Consider the following 20,968-nt stretch of genomic DNA (forward strand, 5'->3'; position numbering starts at 1 on the left):
TTACTCCAAACCGCAAACTTGCGTAAAGCTACTTGAAGACACTTCGTTCTCCCATTGCGCACTGGCCCCACCAACCTGGCCAGCTCTTGGAGCTCCAGTTCCACACCTGGGCAGGCTTCCAGGTTGTGACAGGAGGAAGCTACTTGTTGTACGGATTACTGAGGTACATTGATGAAGGTTCCAAATGGCAGGGCTCCAATCTAAAGACGCCTAGTTTTGGCTCTGCATTGAGGCTTTGCAAGTTTCCAATACCAACATAGGGAACCAGACTTGGCTTTTGGATGTCCGGCATATAGGAGGGCAGGTGCCTAGATTGAGGTTAGATTACCTACCTTGGTAGTTAGGAGCTGGGCACCCGACCCAAGGCAGCTCCCCTGGTGCCAAGCATCGTCGTCATAAGTTCCGAGCCCTAGACCCATCCAACTCCAGGCCCAAATAATCTCCTGGCCCGCGAGAGACACCATTGCAGTCTGCGCGACAACCTGCAACGAGGTTGCTGTGTTACCGACTGCTTGTCGGCGTCCAGACTGCTGGGACAATTGCGATTCGTTTCGAGCAAACAAAGAGCCAGGGGTCTTTTGCCGCGCCCTTGCAGCGCTACCTCTGCGAAACCATGACTTCACTCAGCCTCCGCCAGCAAGCACTGCAAAAGATCGCCGCACTCTCAGCCTCCAGCTACACAACGTCCTTTGACCGATCGGATCTTGACCGTCTCTGCAGAGCGACTGGGAAGTCTAAAGATGTCGGCGCCAATGGTTCTGCAGGTGGTCAGCACGCGTCACTGGCGCGAGTGCCCATGGTAAGGAAAAGCCGGCCCCTTTTCTGCCCATCACCACTCCCGTTCGACTTGCTGACGAAACTTAATTCGCCAGACCATCCGCGAATTCGAGGTCCTCCTATCGCTCTGCAAAGCAGCGCCCCTCGTACAAAGCAGTCAGAGCGCTCAGAAGCTCGTCAGCCAGCTTGTGCCTTATGTCCTCGATGCGCATGCCCAGACGTTCCAGCTGTCGCCGTTCTTCCGCAACATTGAACCCTCGCCGATCGAAGCGCTCTCCTTCAACCTGATTGCGGCTTTGTTGTCCCTCGGAACACACTACAACAACCTTCACGAAACCGTGTCTGACGCAATCTGGTCGTTCTTGGGCTCGCTCAACACCGCTATCCAGGGGATCGTGCCTGCCAACCCCGACGAAGACGCCGAACACAGTATAGAGGACGCAATACGCACAGCGACCATAGCCATCGCGATACTGGGGTTTTTGGATGCCGCGGCCGCTCAGGCAAGTTTCTGGAAGACTGGCGGCCGGCTTGCTCTTGTCCAGAGAGTTCGTGCTTTGCTCTCGCAGAACTTCCTAACCGCCGTCGACGGAGCCTTCTCAGTCATTCGCAACTCACACACGTCAGATCGCCATGCAAAGGAGTGGAAGCGGTACTTGCGCCACTATGCTCACCAAGGACGGCCTTTGGGGCCGCTTCTTCTGGAGCGTAGCTTCATGTGGCTCATGACTTCGGCCACTTCGCTCCTAATCGCAGATGCCAAAGCTCTTAAGAATATGCACATCCTGGATTTGTTCATGGCCAAGGGCGGCCATCTTACCCCGACTGTGCCGGATGCCGATTTTCGGTCGATCGAGTTGTATGCTGGATTCGCCCAAGAAGAAATGGACCGGCTGGAAGCTTCCGCGGATTTCTTGCAGCTCAGCGCACCCACTCAACGGAGCCTCGCCTGTGCGGTCAAGTCTTGTGCAATCATCAGCTATCTCAATTGCTCCATGCTGAACGAAGATGCCGCCGAACCTGAAGTGTTATTGTACTGGCTGACAGAAGCCCTCGAGGACACCGCCGGCATGGCCGATGAGACTCTTGCGTCCACTGTTCTCCGCGCTCTGGCAATCATCTGCCGTATCTCGCCTACGTCGGGTCCCGGTATCGTCAAGATGCTTCCGCGATTCATCGTTCAGGCCTCCCCCTCAAGTGCCACCGTTGCGATGGCAGCAAAGTGTCTCGCATTTGCGCTGCAGTTGCTCTCACACGACGCCGTCATTTCCACCCTGTACACCCTTGGGAACGTACTGAGTCCCAACCCAGAGGAGACTGCCGTGAATGGAATCAACGGCGATGTTCCATCGGACGAAGCAGGAGTGGGCAATGTGTACCAGGGAAGAAAGTCGACAGCCAGCGAGATTTCCCTGGAGCTGAAGGGAGAGGACGAATCCACTACCGTTTGTTGCAACATTGTTCAAGCCATCTGTGGTATTGCGAGCGTGTGCAACGACGAGAAGATCACCGCTCTTGCTCAAGCAATGCTGCTTCAGAAGCTAACGAAGGTGAACCCCGTTGTCGATGCACGCATCATCATCGGCGCTGCCACCTTGTCTCTCCACGGAGGACAGCTCGAATTCCGATCGCTGCTTAAGTCATACTCGCGTATCTGCCGTCTTGCGCTGCAAGAGGACTCCGTGATTGTTCTCAAGGCTGTAAGTCTTACATCCCCTATCTCACAAGCAGCGAATCTCATGCTCATTACCCAATAGGTTATGGGAGCACGCAACTACATCTCCGCCCACGTGCGGCGCAACTCGCCTCTCTTCCAAATCTACTGGGAGCACATTCTCGAAGAGGTTGTCTCTCGTGGAGATGTACACCAATCAAACCACCCTAAAGAGACCGACTTTGAATTTGCTGCACGGGAGATTGAACAGCTCATCCAACCACTCTCCGTTTTTATGTCCACACATGAAGTCGCGGCAGACAGAGCCTTCGAAGATGACGACAGCCACTCTCTGGTCCGTGATGCCTGGTTCAACATGGTGGTGCATGGCTTCAACTCCACGACGCCACGAGGCAAGCGCGTTCTGGACGATTTGCGGATCATGGCCATTCACTCACCTCCTTTGGTCGCGGAGCAGAGAGGGGAACAAATTGAAAGTGACATTGAGCTCAACACAGTCCTTCGTCGTGCCAATACGTCGGAGCGCGAGGCGAAGCAGAAGCAGCAGCTTGGCGAGCTTGTTCCCTCCAAGGCTCAAGAGATTCGGGCGCTAAGCTACAGGAAGGTCATCTTCTTGCAAGCCTCATACCTTGTCGAAAGTCTGCGAGCAGAGTCTGGCGACTGCACGAAGGTGCTCTCTTATTTCCTTGAACCCAGCATGCAGAAGGAAGATGTAAGCAATGTCATGATTGGTATCACCAGCTCTATCGTCGAGCTATACCTCGCGAAAACGCTGGCCGGTCGTGAACCGACATTCTCGGCGCAGTACGCTGCAGCCCAGCTGGCCGCCATATTCTGTGCCTGTTGCCACCGGATCAAGCGTGTTCAACTGGCTGCTGTGGAATGCGCTGATCGAATCGTTCGCGAAGTGCCGTCTGCCTTGTGCCAGCGTTCGTCGCTTTTTGCGCTTCTCGAACTGTTGTCGCTCATGTGGACCAGTTGCCTGGAGGCAGAGACGGACATGTATGAGCCGAGGTCGACCTTCAGCTCGAAGCTGGGTAACGTCACTGTAGAGCTCTCGGACGATTATGAATTCAGGAGGATCACTCTCAATAGCCTCTACAAGAAGGCCAAGTCCTGGGTGGCTCTGGTCATCGATCTAGCCCCTTCCGACGTCAAGGGCCTTCTGCAGACGTACCTCTCCGAATACTCTGACGATGGGGCCTACGGCCATCTCTCACTGGGACGCTCCTTTGCGGTGGAGATGGGTTCTTCTGTTCCATCAACCGATCAGCGGCTCACTTCTTTGGAAGCTGTCGGTGACACGAGAGTCAACAACGCTTCGGATTTCATCGCATCATATACAACAAGACAGGAGTATAGATATGGCGAGGCTTTACCCGATCAAGGCGGTGACCTCTTCAATATCATGCCCCTGGCGCGCAGGGCGTCTTTCATCAGGACCGCCCCGACAGATCGGACGGACGCGGTTGCGGCATTGACGCATGTCGAGTCCCGCCTCAATGAGACCAAACGGACGCCCCTCAGTGACGTGCGGGATATCCTGCGCCGGGCAGCAGCTCTCCTCTGTCGTAGCGAGAAGGACGAGAGCGCCGTCGCTCATTCCTTGGTCAGCATCCCCTTCAAGATCTTCTCGAAAGAGTCCATCAAGTTTGGTGTATCTTTATGGCTTGGTGTTATGAACGAAAACCCCAGGATGGAACCGCGTCTCCTCGCCGAGATCGCTCAGCAGTGGGAAGCTACAATTCAAAAGAAGCTTGGGTTATTCAACCCTGCCATGATGTAAGTTTTCCATCACGACGAACGTCTCTGAAAGGGAAATGTATCCTAACCATTTAGGCACCCTGATCCTTTCTTTTTGAAAGAGGAGTTCGCTCCTAGCGATAATGAGGCCCTCGCACACAAGCGTCAGCAGGTGCATAACCTCCTAGCGCCTCATACGCGCCTGGTACAGTTTTTCGTCAGCCATTTCAACGCAACGCGTCTCGGCAGCGTGGATACGCAGCGAACCTTCCTACGACTTCTTGACCTGACAATGGATGCGATGCGGGAGTCGGCCTCCCATCCCATGGCACGAGAGTTGCGCCTTCGCATTGTCTTGTTCAGCCTGAGGGTGTTGAGAGTTAGCTCCACCACGGGGAATCTTGCACAACTACGCTTCAAGGACAAAATCCTGTCTGCCGCGCTGAGCTGGTTCAAATACTCACCAAAGTGGTCGTTCGGTAGCAACCTCTTGCAGCTGAAGACCGAAGTACGATTAATTTCCGACGTCATGCAAGGATTGAAGGCCGTGGCTCAGATCTCAGGCCAGACAAGTGGGAACTACAAGTCAATTGGCCAGAAAGAGGCGCTATTGGAGATTTTGCTGCAGAGCGAGCAGGCGCGACTTGGCGTCTGGATTCGACCTACGCACGAGGACCGGCACCAACGTCCTGAAATCATGAACAAGCATGGAAGGGAGGTTCTGGTGGTAAGCACGTCTTCGATTGTCTCGCCATGGCTCTTTGCTGACATTCGCAGACTTCACTAAAGCCCCTCGTTCGGGTGGCGTGGAACGAGGATCCATCGCTTGCGATTGAGCTCGTCAACCGCTTCCCCCTGCCTAGCGTCCACCATGATGTGCGCTGGCTACTGCTCAACTTCCCGGCCAAGGCCATGCACGATCCAGAGGCCCTGCCGATTCTCTTGGGCAGCGAGCTGCCGCACGACGTGCGGTTCCAGCTCAAGGTAGTTGACGTCATTTGACCTCCATTGATGGCATTTACGCTGACACCGCACGCAGTATCTACTCTTCTGGGCGCCAGTCAATCCCATTACAGCCGTGACTTACTTCCTTCCGGCTTATCGGAAGCACCCATTCTTGACCCAGTATGCCATGCGCGCCTTGGAAAGTCACTCCATCGATGTGACCTTCTTCTACGTACCGCAGATTGTTCAAGCACTTCGCCACGATGCGCTTGGCTATGTAGAACGCTACATTGTGGAGACGGCGCAGTTCTCCCAGCTTTTTGCCCACCAGATCATCTGGAATATGAAAGCCAACATGTACAAAGACGATGATGGCACCATTGTAAGTGCCAAGACCCAAACCTGATATCCGGGAATGTCGACTGACACTTTTGATAACAGCCCGACACGATCAAACCAAGCCTGGACAAGGTCATGGCGAAGATGATCAGCAGCTTCTCCGACGAGGACAAGGACTTCTACGAGCGAGAGTTTTCCTTTTTTGACGAGGTCACGAGCATTTCTGGAAAGCTCAAGCCGTACATCCAGCGCCCGAAGCCAGAGAAGAAGCTCAAGATTGACGAGGAGCTACGCAAGATCAAAGTCGAGATTGGTGTGTACCTGCCGAGTAATCCTGATGGTGTGGTGGTGGGCATCGATCGCAAGTCTGGCAGGCCTCTGCAATCCCACGCGAAGGCCCCCTACATGGCCACCTTCCGCATCCAAAAGACTCGCCAAGGCGTCGAGGAGACAGAAGCTGCCGTGGCAGAGCTGACCGAGAATGGCGAGGCTGCGCTCGAGAATACCTACGAGATCTGGCAGAGTGCCATTTTCAAGGTCGGTGACGATTGCCGGCAGGATGTTTTGGCTCTACAAATGATCTCTGCATTCCGCGGCATCTTCCACAATGTCGGCTTGGACGTCTATGTGTTCCCGTATCGGGTCACCGCGACGGCACCGGGCTGCGGTGTCATTGATGTGCTGCCAGGATCGATATCCCGAGACATGCTAGGTCGCGAGGCAGTGAACGGCCTGTACGACTACTTCATCAGCAAATACGGTAATGAGGACTCGCTGCGTTTCCAGAAGGCACGCATGAGTTTCGTCAAGAGTATGGCGGCTTACAGCATCATCTCATTCCTCCTGCAATTCAAGGACAGGCACAACGGCAACATCATGATTGACGAAGCTGGCCACATCATCCACATTGATTTCGGGTTCTGCTTTGACATTGCACCGGGTGGTGTCAAGTTTGAGCGTGCTCCATTCAAGCTCACCGGTGAGATGCTCGCCGTGATGGGCGGCTCGATGGACCACCAGGCTTTCAAGTGCTTTGAGGAGCTATGCGTCAAGGCGTTCCTGGCCTCGCGTCCCTACGCCGAGAAGCTCAGCCAGATCGTGTCGCTGATGATGGACAGTGGCTTGCCGTGCTTCAAGCCCGAGAGCATCAAGCATTTCCGCGAGCGGTTTGTGCTGGAGAAGAACGAGCGCGAGGCCGCCGAATTTGTTCGGGACCTGGTGAAGAAGAGCGCTGGCAACTACAGCACTGTCGTCTACGACCAGTTCCAGCTGATGACCAACGGCATTCCGTACTGATTTCAGTACCTATAGAAGGGATTGGCTTGTACTAAGCCTCCACCTCTCATAATAGAAGATAAGAAAGTAATGCTAGTACTTGATCCGCAGCACTTCGTTTCATTGATGTGATTTTCCCGTACTTGCTGGCACCTAGACCAAGCCTCACCACTCTCTAAACTCCCCGCCTGGTCCAGTAAAGAACGGACTCACCCACGCTTTCGAGTCGACCGAGAACTTCCTGACCTCTTCCTCATCGACCTCGATCCCCAAGCCTGGACCGGTCGGCAGGCTGATGTATCCTTTGTCCACGTCCCAGACCTCGGGATTCCGCGTGTAGCTCGTCAGATCCCGGTCCTTGATGTTGTTGTAGTGAATGCCCAGGCTCATCTCCTGGATGGCGAAATTGGCCGAGACGGCATCGACCTGCACGCAGGCGGCCAGGGCCAGGGGGCCGAGGGGGCAGTGGGGCGCGAGGGCTACGTCGTACGTCTCGGCCGCGGCGGCGATGCGGCGCATCTCGGATATCCCGCCCACGTGGCAGACGTCGGGCTGGAGGATGTCGACGCAGCCGGCCTCGAGGAAAGGCCTGACGTCCCAGCGCGAGTGCAGGCGCTCGCCGAGGGCGATGGGGATGGATCCAGTGGTCCCGCCGCCGGAGGAGGACAACTGGGCGATGCCCGGCAGGTTCTCGGACAGCAGGGGCTCCTCGATGAAGAGCGGGTGCAGGGGGGCCAGCCTGGCCGCGAGCTGCTTGGCCATGGGCTTGTGCAGCCTGCCGTGGAAGTCGACGCCCACGTCGAGCCCGAGGCTGCGCACCGCCGACACGCGGGCGACGCAGGCGTCCAGCGACGATGGAGAGTCGAGCCACGCCACGTCCTCGGTCGCGTTCATCTTGACGGCCGTGAAGCCCTGGGATTGCCGGGCTTTGCTGTAGACATGGGGAGGTGGAACGAGGGGCGGTTCCATCTTGTGTTAGTCGGGCGGATGCCATGATCAAAAGTTCTGGTGGATGAGTGAAGGAGGAAGGGAGGTGAGGGGGACGTACGCTTGGATCTCGACGTCGCTAGGCCGGTCACCGCCGATCCAGGCATATACTTTGAGCTTGTTGCGGACCTTGCCGCCCAGCAACTCGTAGATCGGGACGTTGAGATTCCTGGCTGTAGAGGAAAATGGTTGCGGTGAGCAGCCAAACATGGCTACCTCCCAGTGAGGAGGAGAATGTTCGTGCAAACTCGACGAGCAACGTACCCTTGAGATCCCACAGGGCGATGTCTATCCCCGACAACGCACTCATGAGCACCGGGCCGCCACGGTAGAAGCCGCCGCGGTACGAGAGCTGCCATATGTGTTCGATATCACTGTTGTGTCGTAGAGTTGTTGTCAGCAAGGACGAAGAAAACGACGGCGTTTCCAGGCTCAACCCCCCAGCCCTCAGCTCCTAGAAATATCGGAGCAACAATGGGAGACGAACTTTGCCTCTAGTCCCAAATAACGCTCCGCCCAGGCATCGAGACAGCCCTCGACGGCCTGCGTGTGGCCCTCGAGCGAGGCTTCACCCCACCCAGCGGCGCCCGAGTCGTCGGTTATCTTGACAAAGAGCCAGCGCGGGGGCACGCGGAAGTATTCAATCTTTGCGATTTTGCCCATTGTCTTGGCCGATTGGATTTGCAAATACGACGGGCTCCAGGAGTGCTCGGAGAGAAGCAGGTTGAGACGGGCGGTGCAGAGATGATGGCGCCATCAGACGAGGAAACCACGGTCGAGGACCGGAGCCGAGGGTGTGCGGGGAGAGGTGGAGACGCAGGCTCCGACTCCGGGGTGCCGTCTTAGCCCCGGCGTGGCGCTGTCCCGATTGAGAAGGCGCTCCGCAGTGCGGGCACACGCGGCGGACATACTATGTAAGCCCGAAGGCGGCAGGGGTGTGGGGTGGCGCTGGTCAGCTCCTTGTCGAGCCAGACGGCCACAGCCAACAACAACAACACCGGGTGGCTGTGTGCACTCCGTGGTCCCGGCGCGAAACTCTGTTGCTGCTCGAGTTCGTGTGGAACGCCCGGAAGGCCATGCTCAAGTCGACAACAACAACACCACGGCCTCGTTCTGCCGGCCTGCTCGGCGAGCATGGGGTGGTTATAAGACCAGGCTGCCCGGCTGCCATGTCCAACATCTCTTCCGCCTCTGCAACAAAATCTCTGCAACCAACATCTCTGCGTTCTCAAACATCCAACTCATCCATCACTTTACTTTGACCCGCGACGACACCATGGCTCCATTGCGACTCGACCCTGAACTGGCCGCCGTCATGGCAGCATTAGCACCAGCTGGCGGTGCTGATTCGCAGTCCCCATTCCCAGCCGTGCCGACTGTCGCGTCGTTCCGCCAGTCGTTCAAGGACTCGTTTGAACAAGTCTGCTCTACCATCGAGTGGCCCGCAGGCATGCAGACGTCGACCCACACCACGACCTCGCTCGACGGCTCGACCCTGGAAATCACCCGCTTCCTGCCCGCCAATGCTGGCCCCGCCGTCGAGGGCCCCAGCGTGCTGTTCTCTACGTCTTTGGTGGCGGCACCATCGCCGGCTCCGTAGAGCAGTCCCGCAACCTCATTGCCAGGACCGCCGCCGCCACTTCCACCCAGCACTTTGGCGTCCACTACCGCCTGGCCCCGGAGCACCCCTACCCGGCCGCTCTCGAGGACGTCTACTCGGGCCTCGTCTGGCTCCAGGCTCACGCCGCCGAGTTTGGCGTGGACCCGGCGCGCCTCGTCATCGCGGGCGCCAGCGCCGGCGGCTTGCTGTCTGCCGCTGCCGCGCTGTACGCCCGCGACCACAAGCTGGACCACCCCATTGCGGGGATGCTGCTGCGGTATCCGATGCTGGACGACCGGACCGTCCTCGCGGAAGGCGATGCGCTGAAGCCGTTCCTGGCCTACACGACTGAGTCGAACGATCTGGCGTGGGCGTGCTATCTGGGCAGACCGCGTTGTGAGTAATTGCATCTTTTTCCAATGTTTCCATGGCCTCCCTCCACCTCCACTTCCACTTCCACTTCCACTCCCACTCCAAAAACCAAAAATGGCACATGCTGACTCTGATTGAAATGTGTTTCTCTGCGATTCAGCCGAGAGAGGAGACGACAATGTCCCCATATATGCCGCACCTGGTCGCGCCACGGACCTGAGCAACCTGCCCCGTGCATATGTCGATGTCGGCGGGCTCGACTTGTTCCGCGACGAGAGTCTGGCGTTTGCGTCCAGGCTTGCTGCGGCCAACGAGGACGTCGAGTTCCATTTATTCCCCGGTGTAATACATGGCTTTGACTTTATGGCCATGCTGAGCGTGTCCAAGGCGGCTGCGGCAGCCGAGTACAGGTTCATTGAGAGTTTCTAGGCATGGTGACAATCATGAGATGGGCACGGGATATGGCTTGTGAATGGCGGTGTTCGATAGTTCAGAGTGGCCCGAGAGCCGGTTCCCCAAGAATAAAATGGTATTTCCTTTGCACGTAATCACCAGGAACGGCAGGGAAATGAATCCGGCCCGGCATTTCGACAAATGGCATGCATGCATGCTGCCCTCCTCGCCCTGGTCCGTTGTAAGCCAGGCGGCGGACCGATCCGCAGGTGGGGACGGGATGTGGGGCCCGAACCGAGCGAGATTTGATAGGGCCAGGCATGCCACGCCGCCTGGGCTGCCGCGGGAAGGCTCGACCCAGCCAACGAACGACCAACGCACGGCTGGCGTGAAGCCTCCCCTTCTTACTTCAACTCACACCGCTGCGTGATGGCCCTCACGGCTGTTTCCCCCGGGATGTAACAACAAGAAACCAAGACCCCTCGGCGCACGCGGTCTCCCAAGCGACGAGGATAGACAGGCAGCTCATCACATTACCATGTCGGCCACCCAAGACGTCATTGCGACACCGGAGCTGCTTGAGGCCATCCTACTCCACCTGGACCTGCGCACCCTGCTCGTCAACGCCCAGCTCGTCAACACTTACTTTCGGCAGCTCATCACCTCGTCCATCAGGCTACAGAAGGCTCTCTTTCTTTTACCAGACGACTCCTCACGAGACTCGCCTGCCAGGCACAGTGCCCCATCGCCCATCATCAACTCGCTGCTCCGCGAGTCCTTTGGCCTCTGGTTTCCCCCGCACGACAGCGCCCCGAGCGGCTACGATGCCGCCTCGGGCCGCCGCCTTCGCCCGCACGAGCGCATCGACAGCATTGCCGTCCACCACGGCATCACGAGCTTCCATCAGCTTGGCATCTGGGCGGATCAGGCCTCGCGGTCCGCCGTGATGCAGCCCGAGGCCAGCTGGCGGCGCATGTTTGTCCAGCAGCCTCCCCCGACCAAGCTGGGCTGGCTGTCGTGGGGCCTGGACTTTTCCCCCGCAGAGGCCGCCGTTGTGCCCATCGTCATGAAGGGCGTCGTGACCTTCCCCGACGGGCTCACCATGGGTGCGCTGTACGACATTACCCAGGACCGGATCGAGGGGTTCCCGCGGGACCACGTGTCGTATGCGTTCCGGATCGTGCGGCCGCCACCAAAGGAGCAAGGCGACATGGGTGAGGAGCCACGGCCCTGGGGGGTGCTCCGGGACATGGAGCTGGGCCAGCACCGGGACGAGGTGGCGCATTCTGCCATCCACGAGCTCAGCGCCGACCTGTTGTTCGAGGAGAGAGGGTACTATCCGACAAGAGTGCTGGGCCGCAGCCTCGAGGACATTGCTCGCAGCGACGAGTATCGGCACCCGGCGCATCAGACCATTGCCATTCGGCTGGAACGGTCACGGCAGGCCCTGGCGGTCGAGTAGACGTCATTGTTTGGCAGGTTTTTAGATCTTGCATCCGCACAGAGCCTAGATCGAACTGTCCACTTTCACAGACGAGATGGCAACCTGGCCGCCCGCGAAGCTATCTAGAAGTGGACAACAGGTGCGTGACTTGCATATGAAGGTATGTGCATGCATGACTGCAAGGCATGCGGCTAGGGCGTTGGCGGGGAGCTCATTACTGGCGGGCATCGTGGTGGTTGCCTCCATGATGATTAGGCGCAACTCTTCCCCCAAACGGCAATCCGCAGAGCAGGGGCTCCGTCTCCGCTTGCTCCCTAGCGTTGCATCCGTCTTGTCGACCTCGGATGGTCGAAGCCCACGGTGTGATCGTAATAAAACCAGGCCATATCTCGCCCGACGGAGTCAAACCCAGGCCCGTCTTCACTCCTCCCGGTCCAGATTCCCACTTTTCCGTGGACACGGTCCGTCTCCTCCTTCTCTGCAATGAACCCCATGATTTTGTCGCGATAGCTCCATCACCAGCGCTCCAATCGCCACCTGCCTCCCCACGATTGTCCAGCATGGCCGACTTGGTGGCGAAACTTGCAGAGACATTGCGCGACAACCCGCCTTCTCTTATCGTCGCTGTCCCGGCAGGTGTAAGTCGTACGCTTGCCATCTGCATCCACTGCGCAATGTCACTAATCACCCCGCTGCCGCTCCTCAGCTTGCCGCCTACCTCACCAGCTATGGCATCTATAACATCTTCTTCCACCCGCTGCGGTCTTTTCCAGGGCCTCTTCTCTTCCGCCTGACAACCCTGACGAAGACGTTCTTCTCCATCAAGGGCACTCTACCTTTCGTCTTAAGAGACCTCCACGATCAGTACGGGCCCATCGTCCGCATCAGCCCGACGGAGCTCTCCTTCGCCGACCCGGCTGCTGTCAAGGAGATCTACGGCCACCGCCTGGCCGGCAGCACGGCCGATGCCCCCGGCGGCCGCGGCAAGCAGGCCACCGAGTTCCCCAAGCTCGACGCACAGGTGCGCATCTCGGACACGCGACCCAACAACATCCTCAATGCGCCCACGCACGAGGAGCACGCCTTCCTGCGCAAGAAGCTCGCCCCGGGCTTCTCGGACCGCTCCATGCGCGCCCAGGAGCCCACCATCAACGGCTATGTCGACCTGCTCGTTGAGCGGCTGCGCGAGCGCGCCGCCGGTCCTGGCACTGAGCAGGGTGTAGTCCCTCCCGTCGACATGAAGAGCTGGGTCAACTGGGCGACCTTTGACATCATCGGCAATCTCGGTTTCGGGTCTGATTTCGGGTGTCTCGAGTCCGGCAACGGCCACCCCTGGGTCGAGAGCATGAGCCGGGGCATCGTGCACACGGCCAAGCTGGCGGCGCTCAACAGCCTCGGCTTTGGGAGGTTGCTCGGCTGGGTCATGGATAGCAACCTCGTGCCGGCGTTCGTCAAGTCGAGGACTTACATGCGCAACAAGCTCAAGGAGCGGCTCGAGTCGCCGAGCGAGCGGTTTGACTTCCTCCAAGGGTTCGTGGAGGCAAAGGAGTCTCTGGTGAGTTTTGCTGTCCAGACCCAAATATGCGATCGAATCGCCACTGTGCATCCACGGCAGATCCTGCCGTCATCCGTTTGAACAGACAAAGAAGCCTACTGACACCTCTCCTCTGATGTATTAAAAGTCCTTCGACTATATCCTGTCCAATGCCGCAATTCTTATCCTCGCCGGCTCAGAGACGACCGCCACCCTGCTCACAGGCGCTACGTACCTGCTGCTGTCCAACCCAGACAAGCTCGCCAGGGCGACCCACGAGGTCCGCACGACGTTTGACAACGAGCAGAGCATCTCCCTGTCTTCAGTCCAGCAGCAACTCCCTTACCTGCTCGCGGTCCTCGACGAGTCCCTGCGGCGCTACCCGCCCGTGACGGTCGGCCTGGCGCGGGTGGTCGCGGACGAAGGCGGCGCCGTGATTTGCGGGAGCCACGTCCCGAAGAATGTACGTGCTCACAGGGGGGATTCATAGGAGGAGGTCGATGCAGTACTTACTGACATGGCACTTGACCAAACGAGGGACAGACAACGGTAGCAGTATGGCAATGGGTCACAAACCACGACGACAAGCTCTGGCACGACCCGTACGGGTTCCACCCGGAGCGCTTCCTGCGCCGCAACATGGCCGGCGCGGAGACCGACCAGGACGGCCTGGAGGAAGAGATCAGGCCTTTTGCTGACGACAATCTCGACGCATTGATGCCGTTTGGCACGGGGCCCAGGAACTGCATCGGCAAATCGTGAGTCCGCGCCACTTCCCTGATTCCTCTTTCTTGTTTCCTCTTCCCTCTCCTTTTTTATATATATATCATCTTCCCCATGTCTTTTTACCCAAAGACGAGCAAGCTTCGTCACAGGCAACAATTCAACTAAACCTCGCATTGCCACCAACCAGCCTCGCCTACGCGGAAATGCGCCTCATCCTCGCACGCCTCCTATACGCATTTGACATGAGCCTCGCGACGGACGACACCCGCTCTCCCGATCAAGGGACGGGACAGGAAGACGCGAAGGCGGCGGACTGGCTGTCCTCACAGAGGGCGTATTTTGTCTGGGAGAAGCCCCCGCTCATGGTGAACCTCAGGCGGGTTTGATGAAACGAAGTGAAGCAAAGGGAAGCGAGAGAGAGAGAGAGAGCAAGGGAGAAGAGGGGGACGGGAGGACGACGAAACTGACATGTTATTGTGGCAGTGTCAGTTTGAAAGACGTGCGTGAGTGTACAGAGTCAAGGAATGGGAAATGCACTCCCCTTTTTGCGCCAGCTTCGTCCTACAAAAGCTTGGCCTGCTGGACATGACAATTCCGTAATTGAACCGTATCGCGCTTTTCTCTGGCCTGTTCGCCACATGATTTTAAGAACCGGACTGGAATACCAGGCACAGAACGTGGTTTTAACCTCCATCTATACTGGGCCGTGCAAGCTTGCACATCAGCAACACGGACCTCTTCTCATTCTGAACAGCAATTTCTTTTCACACGATGGGCAGGAGCAGCCTGGTTGTCTTTTGAAAAAAGTATAATTTTTTGGCCCGCTGCTGTATCAATTCCAGTCCGCGGGTGGCGGGTATATCCAGTTTTGTCCCTTTCCAGCGCCCAGATTGCGTCTGGGATATCTCTTGTAGTATTCGTTATTGTTGTTGTTGTTGCTGCCGCTGCTGCTGCTGCCGCCGCCGCCAAAATGAACCAAAAATCACGATGCAATGCTATGCATACACGGAGTCCCGCTACCAAACGCCTGCAATATGCTCAGCGCTCGCTGGGTCTCCCTCGCTGGCAATGTTAGCCTCTGGTGTTGACCCTCGAACAGCACGTACGCGGCCCCCCCACAAACGGGTTGCTAGGACATGACCCGGAACCTTCGACCAATGGTGTCCTCGCCGAGTAATGGCACCATCCTCTGCGCAGTACGACTTTTCTACATTGCCAAACTCATGCAACAAGGCTGGCCCCGACTGATGCCCACAGTGGCGAAATGGGGTGTGCGCGCTTCCTCGGCCTCAGAGCAACCACGTCAGCCAAGGTCGTTTGCGGCTGTTGGGCTGCTTCAGCTTGTTTAGGCAATATCCCGGATGGTTTCGTGTTTCCCTCCGCCCGTCACACTCGCAGCGACATCCGATGCCCGTTGATGTTCCTGGCACGCCCAGATCTCTGCCCAGGCCGGTGTTGAGGATAGAAGATTCGGGCAGTTGCCCGTTGATCGAGTTTGAAGGGCACTGGTACAACTGATCGTGCCTGTACCCGAAATCTTCAAAGTGGTGAACCTGCCGAGGGTCTGCGGCCATTGCGACGTACAGTGAATGCACGGCAGCATCGCCCCACCTCTCAAAGTAGAATCCACCTCTGCGTTCAAGAAACTGGAAGTAACTCTGATATGTGGGGGTGCGGAAGAAGTCCATGTTGGCTATTTCGAAGTTGCTCCAGTAGTGGCACAAGCTCCAGCTGTCCCCGTTTCGGTCGCGATGGCCAAGCAGGCTCAGCCAGCGACGCAGAGGCCAGGGCATCCAGGAGGCCTGCACCATGGCCTTCCATAGGTTGTTCGTGGGTATACTATTGTATTGCTTCCAGTCCGAGGTATCGCGAAAGAGCTGAGGGCATGTCTCTGACTCCTCCCACAGCGATATCGTGAAGCCGTAGACTTTGTCGTTCCGCGCCATCTCGACAAAGGGGTCGTATGTTATCGCGCACATGAACTCGACGTCTGGCTCGAGCCGCCAATACCATTTGTATTGTTTCAGGGGGGGGAAGTTGTAGAATGCTCTGTACGGAAATGGTCAGTACAACACAACACGTGGCACGACGGCGGATCACTGACCCAGAGTAGAATCGACACATGTGGTGGTACCCCTCGTCTCCGGCATGCGGGATGTTCTTCGCCCCCTGGGCCTTGATGCTCTTGCGAGCAGCATTGGCGTCCATCCACCGAGGAAAAGACCACACTTCTGGGGGGATGACCTCGAATGTGGCTTTGCCGCTTGATGTCTCGTTGAGGACGCGGATGAATTCTGGATCCCACTCCTCGTCGTTCATGAAAAGAATTGGGTAGTGGTACCATTGGTTGAACTTCTTCTCGATGGAAGCAATGGTACGGTTGGCCTGCTCGAGCTCCCAGTTGCGGGTGAGCATGACGAGGACGGCATTCTCGCGCTTGGCCGAGGTGTCTGGCTCCTGACATGTTGTGGAAAAGGGCGGGTCGAGCTCGCGGGGCGGGACCGGGACGTCGTAGCTCCAAAGATGGACGAGGACCTCGAAGATGAAGGGGGCGGCGACAGTCAGGATGAACCATAGGGGAAGCCGTCGCCGGGGACGCAGATACCGCCGGAGCATATTTTGGAAGCTTTCCCTATGGTTTACAGCGGCATGTCTGTCGGGGGCGAGGCGGGTCGCCTAGTCTTGCCAGCAGCGCGCTTACCCAGCGTCACGGGTGACGGCTGGAGATTGGTCGGGTCGGTGGGAGTGGAAGCTAGATGATGCCAGGCAGCATTGTCGTGCGGTGCTGGGCGCGGGCGCGGAGGAGTCGACGAATGGTCCGCTGCGGCGGCTGGGCGTGCTGGTCCGAGGATGCCGGAGGACGGTGACGCCAGGGAGTGAGCAGCCGTGGTCGGGGAGCTGGCGAATGAAGCAGCAGGTGGGACGAAAGGCGGCGCGAAGTGCGAATAGGGGTGGGGAAGATGAGAAGCAGCGCAGCTGGAGCTGGAGCTTAGATGGTCAACCAATGCTACCTGGCGAGGAGCGTATGGGCGAGCAGAGCTTGGAAAGGTGATGGGTCGTCGAGGACAGCGGCAGAGGAGCGTGGCGGCGAGGGTGCGTATGGGCTGCAGCGAGGTTGCGGCAAGGTGTGGGCATGAAGCTGTCAATCGTGGTGCTGGTGGTGGTGAGTCTGGATGGGCAAAGGTGCGCTGGGAGCAGGGGGCAGTGTACTGTACGAGTGGCCGGCCTCGAGGCTAAAAATTTAGGGCGAAAGGACCCCGTATGGAGGACATAGACCTGGACACTTCTTGACAGCAACGTGCCTTCGTCGCACACCTGCCTGCAAGAAAACATGTCTTTGCAAAGCGTCATGGCTTCCAATAAGCCAATTCCAGTCATCTGCGATGGCTCGTGCTGTCGAGAGCACACAAGCTGGTGACGCATCAACGTCTGCCAAGAAGCCACGATAGTCGGTCGTCCTCTTCCACGGGCAGATCCATGACCCTCAACTACCCTTGGCCGGGAGGAACAGTCCTCCTCAGCCACGCCTCGCTATCACGACCATGGCGGGGACACCACGACACCATTCATTAGTCTCGGGTTGGGATGCCATGTCCGCCCTTTGGCTCTACATGAGTGGCTGGCTCCCAGTCTGGAGAAGCATCGGGAGCCTGCTAGCACCACCGTCTCGCAGATCTGCCAGGCACCAGGAACCAGCATTGCGTTGCCGCAACACCTCCGCCAAAAGGTCCCTGCAACCCATTCAGAATCAAGCTTTGTCGAATGGGTCGTCAAAAGAGCCTGGGCAAACACGAGGCCACCAGGCATTGGTGCTTGGTCCAGGCATCCATATTCGGCGGAAACCCATGAACGACACGCGCGTTCAAACACGCCAAGCTCAAAAGTCTGTACTTAACTCGTAACGGCAACCCAGTGATTAGATCAGCAATACACACAGCTTTGCAGGGTTGCGCAAGCCCGGGTCGACCTGTCCGGTACGCCGGCTCTGAACGCTGATGGTATGGTCCTTCGCAGTCAATGCTTGCTTACGGAGTACGTATTTATCAACCAATCTTCACAAGGATTACGGGGCCCCTAGCAAGCACGGCCACCACCTCAGCTGGGGCACCTCCAGGGACGATGTTGCTCTCTAAGCAAGCCACTTGAACAGGGACGATTACCTGATTACCTCAGCCCCCCCGCTCTTCAGCCTAGCTCCGCCCGGTTCCGTAGCCGCCGATGTCAAGCTTCCTGGTCCCCGGAGTATCACCACGACCACGACCATCGCTCGCTCCCACCACGGCATTCCCTACGGCTTCGCCATTCCCAAGCACGAACGCAACGAGAACAGGTACACCTCCGCCACCATGGACTACGTCAACCACCGAGTTGTCGGCGAGGCCGCCCGAGCCTCAAGCACATAGTATGGCGCGCCCATCCGCACAACACCTATTCTGCGCATCCCCCCCCCCCCCCAAAGCTAACCCATAACGAACGGCAACAGCACCTCCTTCGCAACTCCTCTCAACGCAATCCTCGTCGCAATAACCTTGTACACCACCTACAAGCTCTACAAGCCGCAGCCGCCTGTCACGCTGCCCCGAGAGCCCCCCGCCGTCGTCTTCAAGACCTTCACCCCGCGCACCCTGTTGCCCTACAACGGCCAGGGTGGCATGCCCGTCTACCTCGCCGTCCGGGGCCGTGTGTTCGACGTCACCTCTGGGCGCAACTTCTACGGCCCCGGCGGCCCCTACGAGAATTTCGCCGGCCGCGATGCCAGTCGTGGTCTCGCGTGCCACAGCTTCGACGAGGACATGCTCACCAAAGACCTTGATGGACCACTTGACAAGCTGGAGGGACTTGGTGCCGAGGAGATGGACAGCTTGAAGGGATGGGAGGAGCGGTTCGACAGCAAATACCTTGTTGTCGGCCGGCTCGTTGCCGAGGGAGAGAAATGAGTGTGATACGAGAGTGGTCAAACAGGGTATAACGACGGGCGATGTTGGACAGGCTGACCACGGACATCCGGGGATGCCAACAATACAAAGAACACACAACATAAAAAAAGTCTCATGTATGATATTGGCATCCAAGGTCTATCAGAATTTTAGACACTTTCGAACGGTTCTTTACGGCCGCCCGTACCTGCTATATGGTATAACGCAAATCTCAAATCCGTCAACTCCATTCCAGGACACCTGAGCCAGGTGCTTCTGGCGGGTATATGGCAACTCTCCGCGACAAGAACGCCTGTAAATGCTCGATTCCCCATTCCCCGCAAATTCTCTGGGTTGTCGTGTTGTATTGTGATGATGTGGCAATCGTCCACTGTAGCACTGCGCAGGATGCCCACACATGTTTCGTGGGAAGTGGACGACGGCCGTGAAATGCACTTGAATCTATGGTGCTTTTTGCCGTCCATGTCTATAATGCCGAATCGTTACTACGCTGTTGTGTGACGGGCCGGGCAGATCGTGTGACCTGTGGGACAGGCGAAGGGGGAGGCCGTGTATTCATGAAACGATCCCTCAGTCATCATCCTCGTACCTGCTGCTGTTGCCCGAGTAGTCCCCGAGAAGAATGTCACCAGGCTCCACGCCGATGGTTGGGGCGGCCCCGTTGCTGCGGATCCATTCGGTCTCGACCCGGAAGAATATCCAAACCCAGCGACGGAACACTTCCAAGAATTCAATAACAAAGATGGAGCTTTCAAAGTCGGCAATGTGGTCGAGGTGAGGGCTGAGCTTGAGACTCCAAGTGCATCTCAGGATGAGATCGAGGACGATCACCCCATAGTACAGGGCGGGTGGACCCAGGCGAAGTTGCCGGCGCAGGCCGAAAGCATGGTCAGGGGCATTGCGCTCCCTCGCGCTGCTGAAGAGAGTGAGGTCCCAATCCTTCGCCACATCCCAGTAGAAGCTATATAGCGAATTGATGATGCAGCTCCCGACCCAGAGCCTGTACGTGGTCGGCCCCGCGCCTCCCCAATTTCGTTGCAAGGCGCTGAGAATGACGACAGGAAACGCCGTGCTGTACTTGAGCGCGTTGGCCAGATGTTGCCCTCCCCACCCAGTCGATTCGGTCATGCGGCCTCGCCGCACCCGCCCGTACTCTATCAGACACTGGCGCAGTCGTATGAGCGAAGGAATGGCGATGATTAGGGGCACAATGACGCCGCCACCACAATTTCGATCCGGGCGCGCGGTCGCGGATCCGCCGCTGTGAAAGAACATGCAGAGCGCGACAAACAGGTCACCAAAGACCTTGGCGTAGCTCGTCAAGACATCTGCCAGCAGAATGTCCCCGAACTTGCCATCCTTGGCTTCTGCTATGCCTCCGATCGACACCCGTTTCAGCGTGGAGCGGAAGCGGCCGCGACCCGAGTTCGAGAGGTCTTTGAGGGGTACGATGAAGAGGGCGATGAGCACGACAATATAAGTCAGTGGCAGCCAGTCCCAGGCAAGTACCAGAGCTGGATTGCGGTGAGTGAAGACCCAGAAGACGAGGAGAGAGGCGGCGAAGACAGCGGAGAAGAGGACTGCGAGTCGGTAGGTGGAGAGGTGGTGTGTCGGATGGTGCGCGGAGGTCCGGCCCGGATAGCGGATGAGGGATGGCACATCAATGTCGCGCGAGTATAGGTAGTGTAGGTTGAGGCCCCAGCCCCAAACTGCGAGGAGGACGATGAAAGCCACGCGATATGGCAAGGGGAAGGTGAGGCTGAAAGAGTCGAGCTCGGGCTCGACGGCGGGGTCACCGTCCATTGCTTGTGGCGAGGTAGATGGAATGAATCATCGAGTTCTCGCGGGGTCTGAGAAGCGACAGGCGTGTTGGGGGTGGTTGCCCGTCGTCGTGCGTGGGCGAAGGAGAGGTTCTGGACGGCGACAAGTTGGTTTGCGGTAAGGAGGGCCTAGCCAGGTGGCAGGACCGAAATAGGTGGCTTATACTGGACCAATTCATTACCACCTGGCCAAGTCTCCACTGCTGGCCAGGTTCCAGAAGGCTGCATGCGGAGCAACCCCTGGTGCTCCCAGGCGGCGTTTGATGTGCGCAACTGCCGAAGGATAAGCCTCGCCCGGAGAGCACCCTCGACCGATTTCTCAGAAAACTCGGGGGAACTGGTGCTGAGCAGGGCGAGAGCTGAGAAGCAGCAACCCCTGCTGCCGGATGGCGTAATATCCT

The 20,968-nt window shown here is 57.9% G+C and overlaps 8 protein-coding genes across 8 annotated transcripts; 5 read left to right on the forward strand and 3 right to left on the reverse strand.

Annotated features, from left to right (window-relative positions):
- Window positions 1–613: 613 nt before the first annotated feature.
- On the forward strand, window positions 614–6,775 carry B0I36DRAFT_238269 (phosphatidylinositol 3; the record flags this gene model as incomplete). Its single annotated transcript, XM_046149595.1, has 7 exons — window positions 614–799; window positions 873–2,477; window positions 2,535–4,234; window positions 4,292–4,913; window positions 4,973–5,179; window positions 5,235–5,522; window positions 5,582–6,775. The coding sequence occupies 7 exons, from the start codon at window positions 614–616 to the stop codon at window positions 6,773–6,775; spliced, it is 5,802 nt and encodes a 1,933-aa protein (XP_046015013.1).
- A 144-nt stretch (window positions 6,776–6,919) lies between these two features.
- On the reverse strand, window positions 6,920–8,404 carry B0I36DRAFT_346793 (mandelate racemase/muconate lactonizing protein-like protein; the record flags this gene model as incomplete). The annotated part of the gene is made up of 4 exons (XM_046156495.1): window positions 6,920–7,685; window positions 7,803–7,914; window positions 8,006–8,115; window positions 8,229–8,404. The coding sequence occupies 4 exons, from the start codon at window positions 8,402–8,404 to the stop codon at window positions 6,920–6,922; spliced, it is 1,164 nt and encodes a 387-aa protein (XP_046015014.1).
- Window positions 8,405–8,736: 332 nt separating this feature from the next.
- On the forward strand, window positions 8,737–10,257 carry B0I36DRAFT_317235 (Alpha/Beta hydrolase protein). The gene is given in 3 exon segments (XM_046153132.1): window positions 8,737–9,278; window positions 9,293–9,737; window positions 9,874–10,257. 3 exon segments carry the CDS (start codon window positions 9,018–9,020, stop codon window positions 10,140–10,142), a joined length of 975 nt encoding a protein of 324 aa, XP_046015015.1. The 5' UTR covers window positions 8,737–9,017; the 3' UTR covers window positions 10,143–10,257.
- Window positions 10,258–10,523: 266 nt separating this feature from the next.
- B0I36DRAFT_85664 (uncharacterized protein) lies at window positions 10,524–11,731 on the forward strand. Its single transcript, XM_046163465.1, has one exon. It carries the CDS (start codon window positions 10,645–10,647, stop codon window positions 11,566–11,568), a length of 924 nt encoding a protein of 307 aa, XP_046015016.1. The 5' UTR covers window positions 10,524–10,644; the 3' UTR covers window positions 11,569–11,731.
- A 379-nt stretch (window positions 11,732–12,110) lies between these two features.
- B0I36DRAFT_372712 (cytochrome P450) lies at window positions 12,111–14,196 on the forward strand (the record flags this gene model as incomplete). Its single annotated transcript, XM_046160142.1, has 5 exons — window positions 12,111–12,188; window positions 12,257–13,105; window positions 13,233–13,547; window positions 13,628–13,842; window positions 13,998–14,196. The coding sequence occupies 5 exons, from the start codon at window positions 12,111–12,113 to the stop codon at window positions 14,194–14,196; spliced, it is 1,656 nt and encodes a 551-aa protein (XP_046015017.1).
- Window positions 14,197–15,099: 903 nt separating this feature from the next.
- B0I36DRAFT_360383 (glycolipid 2-alpha-mannosyltransferase) lies at window positions 15,100–16,426 on the reverse strand (the record flags this gene model as incomplete). Its single annotated transcript, XM_046158299.1, has 2 exons — window positions 15,100–15,859; window positions 15,915–16,426. The coding sequence occupies 2 exons, from the start codon at window positions 16,424–16,426 to the stop codon at window positions 15,100–15,102; spliced, it is 1,272 nt and encodes a 423-aa protein (XP_046015018.1).
- A 1,730-nt stretch (window positions 16,427–18,156) lies between these two features.
- B0I36DRAFT_360384 (membrane-associated progesterone receptor component 1) lies at window positions 18,157–18,747 on the forward strand (the record flags this gene model as incomplete). The annotated part of the gene is made up of 2 exons (XM_046158300.1): window positions 18,157–18,212; window positions 18,294–18,747. 2 exons carry the CDS (start codon window positions 18,157–18,159, stop codon window positions 18,745–18,747), a joined length of 510 nt encoding a protein of 169 aa, XP_046015019.1.
- A 570-nt stretch (window positions 18,748–19,317) lies between these two features.
- B0I36DRAFT_240146 (EXS family protein) lies at window positions 19,318–20,550 on the reverse strand (the record flags this gene model as incomplete). Its single annotated transcript, XM_046149736.1, has 1 exon — window positions 19,318–20,550. One exon carries the CDS (start codon window positions 20,548–20,550, stop codon window positions 19,318–19,320), a length of 1,233 nt encoding a protein of 410 aa, XP_046015020.1.
- Window positions 20,551–20,968: the final 418 nt, after the last annotated feature.

The sequence above is a fragment of the Microdochium trichocladiopsis genome (assembly GCF_020744255.1).
Source record: "Microdochium trichocladiopsis strain MPI-CAGE-CH-0230 chromosome Unknown B0I36scaffold_3, whole genome shotgun sequence".
In the NCBI taxonomy this organism is placed as follows: domain Eukaryota; kingdom Fungi; phylum Ascomycota; class Sordariomycetes; order Xylariales; family Microdochiaceae; genus Microdochium; species Microdochium trichocladiopsis.

Coding starts and splice junctions, on each gene's coding strand:
- B0I36DRAFT_85664 (XM_046163465.1), top strand. CDS start 10,645: ATGTCGGCCACCCAAGACGTCATTGCGACACCGGAGCTGCTTGAGGCC.
- B0I36DRAFT_317235 (XM_046153132.1), top strand. CDS start 9,018: ATGGCTCCATTGCGACTCGACCCTGAACTGGCCGCCGTCATGGCAGCA. Junction 9,738..9,873: donor CTATCTGGGCAGACCGCGTT/GTGAGTAATTGC, acceptor TCTGCGATTCAG/CCGAGAGAGGAGACGACAAT.